The following is a 15,675-nucleotide window of genomic DNA, read 5'->3' on the forward strand; positions in this document are numbered from 1 at the left end:
TATATATATATATATCTATATATACCATATCATCTATTTTCTGAAACAATTGCCTCATTATCCTGTATAGGATACATCACATATAATTCTCACCCACTGATGATCTGCCAGCTAATCTCAATGATTTCTGATTGTGAATTATAAAGTTATTAATTAGTGTTTTGGCAGAAAAGGCTAATACAGATTGTTGTTTTATCGATTCTATCATGTAGAAAAGTATCTTTGTTACATTTATTACATTGTTCTTAGTGTCAGGAATTCTGGTAGCTTTCTCAGGTTTCTGGGTGCCAAAAACAAAAAATGTAGATTTCCTTATATTATGCACAAGCTAAAGTATCTCTTTCATTATAGGACCTGCCTAATCGCGGTAAAAAGATTGTATGATAATCGTACAGTTTATGGAAGGCGTGCAACCGTTTCTACTTTACAGTCGCATGCTTGTTCAACAACTGCCAAACGGGCCGCGCACACCGCCTGTTTGCAGTGATCGGGCTTTTGATGATCGCAAGTACAATCTGCCTGTCCAAGGTGGGCAGATTGTACGAGCTTTTAATTAGCTTACGACCATCGCAAGAAAAAAGTCTTGCGATGGTCGTAAGGTATATGGGCACCTTTAGTGTCTGTATTTCTGGTTGTGTGGGTGTGCGTATTTCTATGTGTGAATATTTCTGTGTGTGCGTATTTCTATGTGTGCATATTTCTGTGTGTGCGTATTTCTATGTGTGTGTATTTCTATGTGTGCATGTTTCTGTTTGTGCGTATTCCTGTGTGTGTGCGTATTTCTATATGAGTGCGTATTTCTGTGGGGGAGTGTGTATTTCTCTGTATGCATATTTCTGTGTGTGAATGAATGTGTGAATCTGTTGGTCCTCTATGATTAAAATTAAAACCTGTAGGGGGAAAAAACACATGCATATACTGACACTGCACACATATACACATGTATACATACTGATATGACACAGAGAAACATTAACACACATACCAACATCACAAAAAAATATATTGACATTGCATACAAAGAAACTATCACAAACACATATACTGACATTATAAACACAGGCAGACATTAATACTGGTACTGTACATAGTTACATTTTATTTTGAAGTATGAAATTTGGCAAGTGGGAGAAGAAAATTTGTCCAGTGGCCCCCAAGTGAATTGAGTTTGAGACCCCTGCACTACATGAATTGAGAGTAAACCCTTGCCAAAATCTGCGGCCACGCGATATCTCTCTACAAAGCCAGATGCTCAGTCTTTCATGAGGTTTGTAAGAGTCCTATAGATTAGGGTGTACACTTAGGAGCAAAGTGCAACCTTTCCTCACCAAACTGGTTTTCCCAGGGCTCGTCTCATAGCATATGATATTAATTGTGTGTTCAATAGTTTGTTTGACCAGATTATTTGTAAAAGATTTTGAAATGTTTTGCCTACAACCTTTTCTAACTGTAATTACAGTAGTATCAATTGTACATGTTATCTGTGCTGGCATTTTAGGAACCATTGTAAGGATTGTAATTGGTGGCTAAGCACTTGAGATGACTTTCAGGTATCTATTATAGTGATCAACGTTATTTTCCATACTTCTTTCTTTGCTTCACACAGGGAGATCGTGGAATAGAAGGATTAGCTGGATTACCAGTAAGTAGAATATAACTTCCATATGAATTTTATGTTTTAAGTTATGTCTTGGTCCATTGGCATCTGTACTCAGTATAGGTGTTGTAGGATAAAAGCAACGTAGTCAAAGCTATGTAATTACATGCGATTGTTGTTTATTAAAATACATATCCTTAGATTGCCAGCTGAAATTCTATTAAAAAGATATGTTCCTCATGTTTTGTCATTTTGTATGATATAGACAACATCAAGGAAAAGAATCAGCATTTTATGTTTTTATAGGGTATACCAGGAGATTTTGGAATGACAGGACCAACTGGACCCAAAGGAGAAAAGGTCAGACGTAACTGATTTTCTCATAACTGCTTTTGATGGTTAAAGTTGGCAATTATTGGCAAAGTGTCTTGTCTCTCCTGTATGCTATTATTTTCTTTTGTAGGGAGATCAATGTAGCATCTGTCCAAGTCTCCCAGCTGAAGTAACGAAACCTGATACTATCTATGCCATACCAGGAACCCCAGGAGAGAAAGGAGAAAAGGGGGAACTTGGAACTGGACTGCCAGGGAAGAATGTAAGAAGAATTTACGTTAAAAAAAATGCATAATCACTTTAAACAAGTGAGCACTGGGGACAAATGGTCCATAGGATAGGGCAGGTGAAAGCAAATAACACAGTTTGAATAGTGTAACATCGCATTCAATACTAGGATAATAAAATAGAAGATGAGGCATATGTAAACCCAATTACGAAGTCCATCTGGGCATAAAATGCCTCTATTTCAAACACTTCACATGAAGGTGGTGTATAGGAGCCTACATTTTTCTGATGTAGGAGCGTTCCAAATACTCAAACCCCTATATAACAGGTTCTAACAAGATCTTGATCCCTGGAGGATTGCCCAACTTAGCCACTAACTGTAGTCTCTTTCTGCTCAGAAATTATACCACCATCTTTTCACACTTTTGAACAATAGTTTATAGACCCCAGCCTCATCCGACCTTCCTTTTCACTCCCTTATTCCCTCCTAACAGATTAGGAAGCTACCCACCTCCCTATCTCAAGAAATGGGAGACTGAACTGGTAATTACCTTCACGCCTAAACAAACCAATCGTATCTTGAGACTAGCCCACACATCCTTCATCTTCAACACATATCAAGAAGCTAAACTCAAAATTATATTCAGGTGGTACAAAACCTCAGACCTCCTACAATAAATTTACTAATAAATAATAAATACTAATAAACTGTAATAACCACAGAAATACACTACTACACATCTTTTGGAGTTGTTCCAAGTTTAAAGGCTACTGGAATCCTCAAACTCACATATATGGACCTAGGTTCTACTCCCATGGTCTGTCGGCTCCATGCCACGCCCCTCTCCATACAATTATACAAAAAAACCCTCCTGATTAATTTAGTTAATGCCGCCAGAGCATGTATTCCAATCCTATGGAAACATGCTCTTTTGTTTAGTTTACTAATTTGTATTGAAATTATAGTCTATCACTTGGAGTGAGCTTGGAGCGGAGGATACTTTACAACACACACAGGGACCATAAAGAACTAAAGTAGAAGGAAGGACAGTGTGAGCACTAATTCAGACATGATTTGAATTACTCGGGAACAGAAAAAAATGTGCACTCAAATTTAAGTTTAATTCTCTGGAAATAGTTGATGTATTTAATCCAATTTCCATATATGTTTTTTTATACCTTGGCGCTGTCCTGATGATTGAGCCATGTTGATGCATATAGGACAATAATGTCTTATTCAATGGCTATTAAGCAGCTTTGCTTTTTATTGCCTACAGGGTATGCCAGGTGATGCTGGAACAAAAGGTCAGAAGGTAAGTTGGTAAATGCATGAGAATAAACTCTCTGACATACTGCTTGTATCTAAGGTAGTATTGTATACAGTATATGCTTATTGTAGAAGATTCTAACTCATTCTCCTTTATACACAATAGGGTGAGTCTGGCAGCCAAGGGGACTCTGGGATTCCAGGGACAACAGGTGTGCCAGGTCTACCTGGAGCACCAGGAAACCAAGGGCCCATCGGATTTAAAGGGGAAAAGGTACTAGAATGTAAAAGCCAACGTATAAATTCTGCGTATTGCACAACATTTTTAGAGCAAAACCTGTGATAGCATATTTGTCTTACATAATATAATAACATATTTTGCCTACTTACATTTGTTAGGATATTTTACAATTTGATTGAATTACTGACTCTGCGTATCTCCTGATTACAGGGAGAAGCATGTGACTCTTGTCCAACAATAATGGATGGAAATCAAGATGCCATCGGCATACCTGGAAAACCGGGACCTAAGGGGGACCAGGGTCCTGCAGGGGTTGGACAAACAGGAAAACCCGTAAGTCATGAAGTGTAATATGGAGGAGTCATTTAACTTCCAATTTGCCCTAACCATTTTGTTCTTCATTAGGGGAAGCCAGGAATACCTGGGGTTCAAGGGCCACTAGGACCTAAAGGAACTCAGGTAAATGGGAGTGATCTAACCCATCCTTTCAACTTAAGCTCATTCAAGATCAGTTACAATTTACTAAAAGAATAAATGTTATTGTAGACATTTATTTTAGATATACAGTATATGCATGCGTCAGATATGTTATCTTTATGTAATGGTGTCTGTTATACAAAAAAGAAAACACAACTAAAATGCAGTTATTGCACAGATTTATGTTTATCATACTGGGTATAACCAAAACACTACCTACTTTGTAACCTTACAGTATGCTTTTATGTTTTTGTATTTTATTATATACAAAATATGTTCTGTGCGATACATACATGTAAAAACCTATAAAAACATAAATTGTTGTTGTTTTTGAGCCTATAGTACTCTGTATAAGGGTGTATTTGTACTGCAAAGGGAAGGCTCACTTTAATCTAAAAAAGTATGCATCTTGCCCCCAGCCTTTCCCAAGGCCTCTGCAGTAGTAAGATACACATGCACATGGGGCCAAAGCAGTTTTTGCTTTCCTTTTTTGGCCATTGTGCTGAGCTGAGGACTGGGTGTGCTCATAAAGAACAATGACAGTCCCTGCCATGGGCCAGACGGCCTGCCATAATTCTCAATAACTATACCTGTCATCAGTTTGGTGCATGCATAACATTGCAATGATCATAGGATTGCTCTCCCTCCAAGTAGGCCATGCAGCGATACTTGACATTTCTTCTAAACAGAGGTGCACATGTACATTTACCTTAAGGCAGGAGAGGTTGTTTAAATTATAGATTAATAAAAGCTTCACATCAACCAGAATACACTAATTATGCTAATAAGAATAATAAATATTTGTTGGAATAATCTGCTGTAAATAAAGCACCCTTCACTTGATTTAAGCTTATGAGTAGTGTACTGTACTGTATACTATTGAAGGTATAAATCCTGATAGCAACTCAGCATCTGTTGAGAAGCTGCTGGAATCCCCATCAAGGCTAGCTACGACCCACACGTCACTGCCAAACCACTGGCTGAGGATCGCTGCTCTAAAGATATAGCTAACATCACATCATACTAATTGCAATTATTGCAATCTTATATAGATGCCTGCACTGTGTACTGATTCATTCCCTCTAGTTACTTACAAATTGTAATTACAGCTGGGATAGAAAGTTAAATCTAAATAGTAGTTGCCCTTGTATTGCTTGACAACATAGCAATCACGTGACCTACCATGGCCACAGTTACATCCTAACACATTAACAAACAAACCTTTTATTGGCTTTATATCAATGCTTTTGTTTTCCTTCAGGGGGAACCAGGGCTTCCAGGAGAAGGAAAAAGAGGAGAACAGGCAAGAACAAGAACTATCTTTTCTTTTTTTTTGTAAAAACAATAACAATCATAATAATACACCAGTGGATGTCTTTTACTAAACCAAAATATGAAAGGATATGCATTGTGCATGTGTATCATTGTGTGAGGTGTGACTATCTCTGTTATTGTTACTATTATTTGTTTTTAGGGGGAAAGAGGACTACCTGGCCCAACTGGAAAAACAGTAAGTAATGCCTGTTACATACTATACCCAATCATTACATATATTGTATGCATCTTATATTTATATAAAGCTTACAGTATGTATATTTTATATGAGGAAAAAAAATTCAATTTGTTTATAGACAAGGTGACAATTTATAGTAATTATTCTCATTTGCTCTCCTAGGGACCTCCAGGACCTCAGGGACCTCCAGGATTTATGGGCCCCAAAGGCGAAAAGGTTAACTCAGACTTGTAAATTATTCAGGCATGAGAATATGTAATAGAAAAAATTGTTTTCTGTACACCTATGTATCTGTCTGTCTGGCCATATATCTAATTGTTAACCCACCTGTCATTATTCCTCACCGCAACTTTTAACCTCTTGATCTTTTTCCCAGAAGGCAGGTTAACTATATGAAAGACTAGAGTTATAGATCAAATCACCAACACAATTGCTATAATCATTTTCTGCAGCATTTACAGTAGACTATAACAGGCTACTGATAATATCTCTTCTTCAGGGTAGCTTTGGACAAAAAGGATCAACAGGAGAACCAGGAATTCCAGGAATGGGTGCCATGGGACCACCAGTGAGTATAGCCGCTATTTGAGCACAAATATATTTTGCTAAACGGTTAACCTATTTGCCAATTAACATATCCTATTTATAAAGCTTAGCAGACACATTCATATTTGTTTTGTTTTTAAGGCTGACTATTTTTTTAAATAAATGCGCTATATGTTTACTCCTTTTTTTTTTTTTATTATAAAGCAGCAAACAGAGAATTGGCAATATGAACAATTATGCATTGGTTTCCTAAATTGCCCATGCGAAGTACTATAAATATTTTTAAATTGCAATTAGAAACTGGAAAACTCTCATTACTATTAAAAAGTGGTAAATCTAACCTTACAGGAGAACTATGAGGTAAGTGATTTCCACTCACCTCATAGTTCTAGCCGGCCTGTGACAATGAGACTGTCACAGGTCGGCTCAGTAGATCGGGAGGTGAGCAAACAGATACCGGCGTTCGCTCACCTCTCCATCCTGTCACGGCTCTCTGCCGTGACAGGGGAGGGGCTGGATTCCCCCCTCCCCGCTCCGATCTGCCAGCGCTGACTGGCGGAATGGAACGGGCGGGTACAGCTGGCTCTGCCTTTAGATAGGCAGAGCCAGCTGTCAGTACCGCAGCTGGGCGGATCCCGGCACAATTGTCTGGATCCGCTTCAGCTGCGGCGTCTCAGTATACTGCGAGCAGCTGCTCGCGGTATACTACGGCGTCTCAGTATACCGGGAGCTACAGCCCGTGGTATACTGAGCCTAGGGTGACAGGAAGACGCTAGTTTGTGTCCTCCCGTTACCCTAAGGAGAACTATGGGGAAAAGACTTAACCCCATAGTTCCCCTTTAAACAGCAAACAGGTGAAAGAACTGTGCACCAAACTTTCAGACATAGTGCTGTTATTAAATGTCAGTTTGTTGATAGTGCATCATATGACCTAAAATAAGTAGCCATACATAGATGGATCAAGCTACTTTCTCATTACAGAAAATCCTGAAGGAAGTCTGAATTTGTAACTATCCCACTACTAAAGTATCCTAAATAGAGTCAAAACTCCTGGCCAAAAAAAGGTCACACTCTCTAATATTTCATTGGACCATGTTAAGCTTTGATTACAGCTCAAATTCACTGGGGCATCATTATGATAAGCTTATGCAATTTCACAACATATATTTCCTTCTGGAGTTGCATACATTTTTCACCAAGATCTTGTAGTGATGATGGGAGAGTTGGACCACTGCATAAAGTCTTCTCCAACACATCGCAAAGAGTCTCAATGGGGTTAAGATCTCGACTCTGTGGTGGCGAATCAATGTGTGAACGTGATGTCTCATGCTCCTTGAACTACTCTTTCACAATTTGAGCCCAATGAATCCTGGCATTGTCATCTTGGAACATGCCTGTGCCATCAAAGAAGAAAAAATCCATACACTGTATATATACAATATATGTAGAATCAACCTTTATAAACAGAGTGATTACAGATGAGAAAGTGGTAACCAAATCAACCCTTTCACAATAGGCACCTATGTTCTCAAGATTTTTGTCTTCTCTTCTTGCAGCCATACCAAAGATGGCTTTATGCCATAAAGATGGCCATACCAAAGATTACATATCTTCAGTACAGTTTTTCATTATCTCATGTCTTTGTTGTAAATGTATCTTCTTTCCTTCTTCTGAATTTACTACAAAGCAAACTATATCAGTTTAGTATAAAAATAGAACACACTATCATAAATACTAAATCATGAATAATAGTGCATCCATAATGATTACATAAATATCTAAAATCTCAGTATTGACAGCAACAAAGCTGGAAACACAAATTGAGAAGCTTAAATAATAAATCTGTGATTTGGACATTATCTGGAAGGGTCAGTTTTGCTCTTTGTAATTCATAGCCGTGCATCTTGTCAAACATACCATAAATAACTATGTCAGAGTTAAAATCAGAGTTAAAAAAGATACTTATGATCTTACAGTCACTAAAGGGTATTTGACATATTTTGACCCACATGATATTCAGTAAACATTGGCTTTCATAAAGGTGTAGAAGCCTAAAAGGAGTTAAGAAATACTGCTTTTTGACCATAAATAATATGTTGTTTTAAAGTTAAGCGTAACGTTCCCATTTGTCCACACCAAGAGCCGTGCTCAAAAACACAGCTGCTGGTGTGCATGTGCCCATACAGTGTCGATGCACTCCATTGAGCCACATTGTACTGTTTCTTTTTATTGTTAGGATTTTATTGAAATGTCACAAGTGACATTTAATTTAGTTCTATGGGCTCACCGCGATGTGATGTGGTTGTACCATGTCTCTCTGCAGTGTACTTAAAAATAGTACTGCATGCAGTACTTTTTTTTAAGCACACACAACTGGAACATGGTAGTGTGAACTGCGCCTATCCATGATAAGTCAAATTGCCTTGTCTTGCTTTGGACTGCGCTTGAAAAAATGGCCAGCACAGCATGAACTCATATGGTGTAACCCTTAGATGACTTCAATATTTTACTGATTCTGATGAGAAGCTATCCCTGCTGGAGGTCTTGGTTTTTTACACTTGCCACAACAAATACTAAACCAAGCAATGGTGCCACAGTCCCATGCTGGCTTTTCTATAGTATAGAATAGGCAGAAGCAAACAGTGATTAAGATTAAGTAATTGGCCCACGCACAGAGATGGTCTTTGGTGGTCTACAGAAAATGCAACTTCAATGATTGTGTTACACTTTCCTGTGCCATGACCCGGTGCCGGGTTTTTACTCCTATCCCAGGTGTTTGGCTCTCTGCCAATCCACCCTGAAGCTCACTTGTTACCCGACGTTTAAGCAACAAGTCATTACACTTGACCGGACCCCCTGTGTACTATTTGCTTTGGATCCCTGCTGTTTGCTATTTACCTGCTTTGTTTCTTCTGCCTCCTGTTATTCCCTTGTACTCCCTGTGAGATCCTGCTTACCTGTGAGATTGTCTTCCCTGTGTGGCTGTTTGTTCTTGCAGCCGCACTCTTCTGTTACCTCCAGATAGCCGTGTTGTGCTGTCTCTCTATTGTCTCCTTGTGTTCCGTTCCCATTGTTTGGACTCCTGCTCCCGTATCCCTTTTTATCCTGTACTGCTGTTTGTGTACAGGCCTTGCCCCTGTCTAACTTTGTATCCTGAGCCCCAGTGCTGCAACTAGTTTCCTGAGTCTGTGCGGGTGTGCTACAGGACTGCAACCTGGAGGGTGTCCAGCTGCCAATCATCCTCACCATTAGAGACTCTGTGGAAGACCTGGCCCTTCTTAGAGCCTGCGCCTCTAGTGCGTCCCCGATAATGCATAAGCAAAACAAAACAGTTTCACATATTCTGCAGAAGACGTGTATCTAAAACCTCTGTTTTTACCCTTAGCGGTTAGACAGTTTTTTTTTTTTTTTGCATACTGGCTGGTGAGTGTGCTGGGAAACTTTTTTCTGTTGTACCCCATAATGCACAGACTCCTAGTTTCAGAGTCCTCTGCTCTGTACCTCAGGCTTCACTCCAGCTTGCTACTTCAAATCGCTCCATAAATCCCAGAGCCTGGTGCTCAAGTTTCCCAGATTGTGACAGATTATTTACTATAGTCACAGCACATCTGTGTATGTAACATTTTCTTACATAAACCTATATATTCTGCACAAATTCTATATTTCTCAAACTATATAAACTATTACATTCAGTGGCGGAATGTAGAGGGCCCCTATGCAAAGTACTTTTTTCCACCAACTCCCTCCTCCCCTCCTTGAATGATACCTTTTTACAGTACTACCTGACCAGTGTATTCTACACTGAAAGTTCACTGGAGACACACTTTTCACCAGGCATTCTCATCTTTTCTGTATTCATATAAATCTTTGTTGCTGACCAAATTGGTGTTAATGACGTAGTTGGCCAACAGACCTGCTACTGTGCTATATAGATAAGTATGTATCATGCTCGGCCTAGTTCCCTCAGCAGATTCACTTCATTCATGAAGGTCCTCTGATGACAAGAATGATCTATACCAATTACTTTTCTTTCTCATGTTTAGCTCTGAATTGCTGTGTCAACACATGATTAATTATGTGCTGTACAGCTACATATAAATATTGTAACATATCAAACCAGAATGACAGTATAGTACATAAAACTCTTTGAGGCTCATTTAAATTTTCATGTTTGACGTAGAATTTTAGATATCTTGGTATGCACCCAGTGCATTGCTGTATACTTTCTCAGATACTTGTATCAGTGTACCAGAGAACACATACAGTATATCACATCACATTGGGTGTTCATCACTGGACTATCCCCTCTAACGTATAAATCACAATGAATGCTATAACAAAATCAGCAACTGCTCATAAAATCATAGGCTTTGCCGTCCACTTTATTTCCCTGTTTTACTGCAATCTAGACGGACCCACTTCTTATGCATGTCTCCATGCACTGGTGCATGTCATGTGTAGGTAAACATATCTTTAAAATCTGAGCAATAAAATCTAAATAAGTCTCCAGCACAATCCATCCTCTGCTCCATCATCTTTTTTTCTCCAGAAATAATGCTTTCAGAACAGAATTATATGTTTTGCACCCTTCTTGCCTCTCTGTCTTTCCGAGTAATAAGAGAAACAGTCTTTAGAGGAGTTGTAGAACCCCAGCATATACTACAAAACACATAAAGTTCCCAGCACATTTGCCAGCTAGCCTGCAACAAAACAAATTACCCCGTCTAACAGTATGCAGTAAAAACAGAGGTTTTAGTTACACAAAACTTTGGCCAAAAATTTGTAGAAGCCACACTGCCCTGTCAAGGCACCTCTGTGAAGTGTGGTCCTAGCTCTATTTGTGAGTCTCCATGTTGGGGCATATTTAAGCAGTTGATAAACTGGATGCAGGTATACCTGGAGGGAGCCCACTGTTCCTTAATGGTGCAGGGACGCACTGGAGGCCCAGCAATCCAAAATGCACGCAGGGACCCCCAGTGCATCCCAACACCAAACACAGCCAAGCTAGAAATACATTGTAAACAGCATATTCTATCCTGTTATAACATCAGCATTGTAATTGGAATACATACTAGAGTTGTTTTTCATAATGCAATCACAGCCAAGCTAGAAAAACATGGTAACCAGCCTAAATTATCCTGTTATAACATCAGCATTGTAATAGGAATACATACTAGAGTTCTTTTTCATGATGCAATCAAAGCTTACTAGAAAAAATCCTTATTATGTAGTGAGTGCTACCTTCTGTCTGCCCATCACTTTCAACGACTTCCCGAATTCCCAGTGTGCTTTGCATCTTTTCCCTGCTGGTTGATGTGATACAATCTCGATTTCTCAACACTACATATCCCAACATGCATTGCTTCCAGCAAGCAGTGATGATGTTATAATCAGGTAGTAGCTGTAGTTCAGAAGGCAGGCTTAGTTAGAGTTGTGACACAAGGAAGTTCATATTCACAGGGCTGAGTGAAATTGCGTCAGTGCAGTGAGGAAGTACATCCTATGGGTATCTTTAATACGTTTACAAACTTCTAGATAGATCTGGTTATCAGGAGTGAGATACAAATTCGGGAAAACTCAATATAGAAATACATCTTTTTCTTAGTTTTTGACCAGAGATACTCAGTATCTTATAATGTCTGCATAATTTCCTCTACCTTTAGATCTTGTTTCTTTCTTACACATTTTATTGCACTTTCTCATTTTATTTTCTATAACTGATACTGTACCATCTGGTACTATATTGCTTTAAGGTAAAAAGAAATGTTATCCTATGTGCTTTTAACATGTAACTATTCCACTAGGGACGTGATGGGACACCTGGAAAACAAGGCTATCCAGGAACTAATGCCAAACCAGTAAGTTAAATGCACACATGTAATGTAATCCTTTATTTCATCAGCAGCTCTTATTCATCTGCCGTAACATATAAAGTGAAGTAGAATAATAGCTCTGAATTTAGAGATATGCCTTAGGGAGGTGAAAAAAGCCCTATTAAACCTTTGCTATTTTCAAATGTAATGTAAATAGACATTATTATCTTTTTTATGAGTTTGAACATTTTAAAGCAAAATGATCAAATGATTTAATGTGAATAATAATTTACCTTGTGTAAATGTTTTGAAACGTTTGTTCCTCTTTTGTTTGAAACATACACATAGGCTGTCATATTTTATTGTCACTCCTGGCTGGGCTTGATGTTAGCATAATGATTGCATGTTCATCTTAATGCATCTTAAAGCATAGACAGAGCTATGTCAACAGACTTTCACTGAAATTGATTGTCATAACGTATTATGTTTTCAGCACAGTCTGAAAAATAGCAAGCATGTAAAATATGAATCATATCATATTAAATCATATCATATCATAACAGACAGCCATTACAATAACTCAGAATAAATTCTAAAAATGCAACAGGATTTACACTGATGATCTTCACATGTAACATACTGTATATAAATGTAAAAACAGGCCAACCCCCAAAACCATTCAATTTTATCAGCATTATCCATATGCATCTATATTTAAATAACCATTCCAATGCTCAAAATCCCTGTCACTTCAAATAGTTAAGGCATAATTTAGAATTTTGCAGCATAGGTACTGCTAATATTTTGGTAATAAAAAAAAGTACTACATGCTTTTGTTCTGCACTACTTCTCACTACACCAAAAGAGCTATAAAACTATGATTGCAAACCCAGTATAAGTAATTCTTTCATTAATTGTAAACTGTAGTACACTATGTAACATATGACCTTACACAATCAAAAGTTATATTCTTAAAGCTGAATTCCAGTCTTACCTTCAGTCTTGCACTGTTGTACTGTTCACTGCACACAGTGAGCTTCTCACAATGTGCAATAGAAACTGCAGCAATTCAGATAGAGCCCATCCTATTTACTGGCTTGAAAATGCCCAGCATCTTTTAGTCCTTTCCTTCCCAGCCTGACTGCCCCTTGTCCGCTCCTTTTATTCATTACATTTGAGTTCTTTCTATCATGGAGGCTCCGCAGCACATGAGGGTGTTACCTAGGACAGTCTGCATGCAAATTCAGCCTGCCCAGGAATTCCCACTACTCTAGGCAGACATCCACCCACAAAGACCAAAAACCTTAAAAATTACTTTTATTACCTTTAAGTGATCATCCTAACCTGTATTAACCCATAGCAACCAATTAATCCGTCTTGTACTAGTTTGAATACAACAAAGTGAATTGTGATTGATTGCTTTGCACTTAAAAATATGCACATAAAGGAAAGGAGCACTTTTTCTTATGTAAAATATATACATTTGACCTAAATCTCTCTGCTCATCTTAATGGTGAAATAGTAAAAAACAGACTTCACATACAGATGTGGCTCTCCGCTGTCAGGTCCTGGCAGCGCATACTGTACACCCTTAGCTACCCCTAGCAAATAATGGCTTGCCAATCAATATGTAGATAGGTAGGCCATTATGTCCTATGGGGGCTGAAATCATGTACGCCATATTGAAGACAAGTCACAATTCTTTCCAAGAACCACCTGCACTACTTACAGTCTGCAACCTTTCAATGATGGTGGTGCTCATGGTGATCACATGGATGGCACCGTGCAAAACTCAGGATAATCTCAGCAGGTCACCAGCACACACAAAGATCTTTGTGTGTACCGATGACCTGCTGAGATTATATTGAAGAGAAGGTCAGCTTCCCCATTGCTGCTCAGCTATGGCAATGAAGAATCATGTCTATATCTGAGATCTGTTGTCTAAATATGCTGCTGTCATCAGGATAGGGCTGGCATTTTTTTTTTCTTTCTTATGAAAATTAGAGATCAGAATAACTCATCTGCATTCTGACATTTTCAATACATTTGTTCAGCAGTACTAAAGTTTGACATTTGCAGTGTGTTAGAAGAAAGCTAGCTGTGTACTTACTATGTGCATGCTTCTTGAAAAATTACTCTATTTCTTTTCTCTATATTGTTACATTGCATTACTTATCTGTTGCCATAGTTACATATCATCTCATCACTTCTATTTAAATAGGGAGAAAGGGGGGACAAAGGTGATAAGGTAAGTACAATCCGCCTTGTTATAATGCAGTGGCTTTACAATCTAATTATTTTTGTTGAGAGAAAAGAAATAAACATTCAAAATATTCAAAATTATTTTTATAAATGTAATTGGGTGTAATAGTATTTGCACTAGATAGTGTTAGTCCTATCAAAGGCTGTGTTTTCCACAGGCCATGTTCCTGTTTGATTAAAGAATTATAAGCAAAATTAACAGAAATTAATACATTAAAGAGTATCTCTAGGCAAAAAAACTTTTTTCCCCATAGTTTTGGATAGAGCAGAGAAGGGTTTGCCCCTCTGTTAAGTTTTTCACCCCTCTATTTGTACAGGTGACCATTGTCACCAAACCAAAAAGTGAGGAAAAAATCCAACATTTTACAGTTGTCCGCAGAAATCTTCCAATGTGGACATCTCTTGCGGGGACAACTGTCTTGTTGTGTCTTTGGGACAGGAAATGAAGGGAAATTTCCCCAGTGGCACACAGACAGAAACAATAACCTGGTAAGGTTACTCTACTCTATCCAATGCTTTAAAAAATAGTTTTGGTTATTTGATTTTATTTATAATGATTTTTTTTTCTGTTATGCTTTCCCCCAAAAAATACTTTTTCTGTAAAAATAATGACAGACAAGCAGGACCTATTATAACAAATTACATCTTATTTTGAACAAAGTAACTGTTTATTCTGTTGTAAGCCCTTGTCACAGAACAATGTAAGAGCTCAAATTGCTTTCTTTCATACTCTCCGTTTGCAATAGCTGATCCAAGAAAAAAAAAGTAACTCATTATATTCAAAATTGTATTAGTCTTCAGTGTGAATGTGATTAGGAGCCATACTGATCGATTCCTTGCTGATCTGGCTAATGCATTGTGATCCCTTCTGTCTATTGACCTCATTATCACAGAGAAGGGAAACACTTTAGATTATGATATTCATTTAGTAAGACTGGAGCAGAATCTGGAGCAGCCGTGTATGGCAACCAATCACCTTTTTTTTTCAAAGCTTAAAGGGACACTAAACTCAGGAGATAAATCCTAAAAAATGCATCAAAGTACCCTAATTATTAACATAAATGTATCTTATTTGTGTATCACTCGGCTGTAGATCCTCAAATCATCTCTGAATTGGTGCCGACGCTGTCCTTCCTTCTGGAGGGTGGCTACTTTTGTTCCCCAATGGCCCCTACGTGTGTTGTAAAGTATCCAACGTTCTAAGCTCACTCCCGTGATGGACTGCAGTCTCAATACAAATTAGTAAACTAAACATGAGATTGTAGTCTATCACAGGAGTGAGCTTGGATCTCCCGAGTTTAGTGTCACTTTATCTGAACAAGCTAAAGACAGAAGCTGATTGGTAATTATGTACAGCTGCTCCAGAGTCTGTCGGCTCCATTTCTAGTAAACCCCCCC

The 15,675-nt window shown here is 38.3% G+C and overlaps 1 protein-coding gene across 1 annotated transcript in view; it reads left to right on the forward strand.

Annotated features, from left to right (window-relative positions):
- Positions 1 to 15,675, forward strand: part of COL16A1 (collagen type XVI alpha 1 chain) — a 165,973-nt gene that overhangs the window by 118,256 nt on the left and 32,042 nt on the right. The window contains exons 25-32 of the mRNA XM_018576760.1: positions 3,877 to 3,999; positions 4,072 to 4,125; positions 5,405 to 5,446; positions 5,618 to 5,653; positions 5,819 to 5,872; positions 6,156 to 6,224; positions 12,007 to 12,060; positions 14,237 to 14,263. Coding sequence (XP_018432262.1) covers positions 3,877 to 3,999; positions 4,072 to 4,125; positions 5,405 to 5,446; positions 5,618 to 5,653; positions 5,819 to 5,872; positions 6,156 to 6,224; positions 12,007 to 12,060; positions 14,237 to 14,263 — 459 coding nt within the window. The remainder of the gene's footprint in view (positions 1 to 3,876; positions 4,000 to 4,071; positions 4,126 to 5,404; positions 5,447 to 5,617; positions 5,654 to 5,818; positions 5,873 to 6,155; positions 6,225 to 12,006; positions 12,061 to 14,236; positions 14,264 to 15,675) is intronic.

This window comes from Nanorana parkeri, unplaced genomic scaffold (genome assembly GCF_000935625.1).
Source record: "Nanorana parkeri isolate BGI_ZX_2015 unplaced genomic scaffold, ASM93562v1 scaffold76, whole genome shotgun sequence".
Taxonomy (NCBI): domain Eukaryota; kingdom Metazoa; phylum Chordata; class Amphibia; order Anura; family Dicroglossidae; genus Nanorana; species Nanorana parkeri.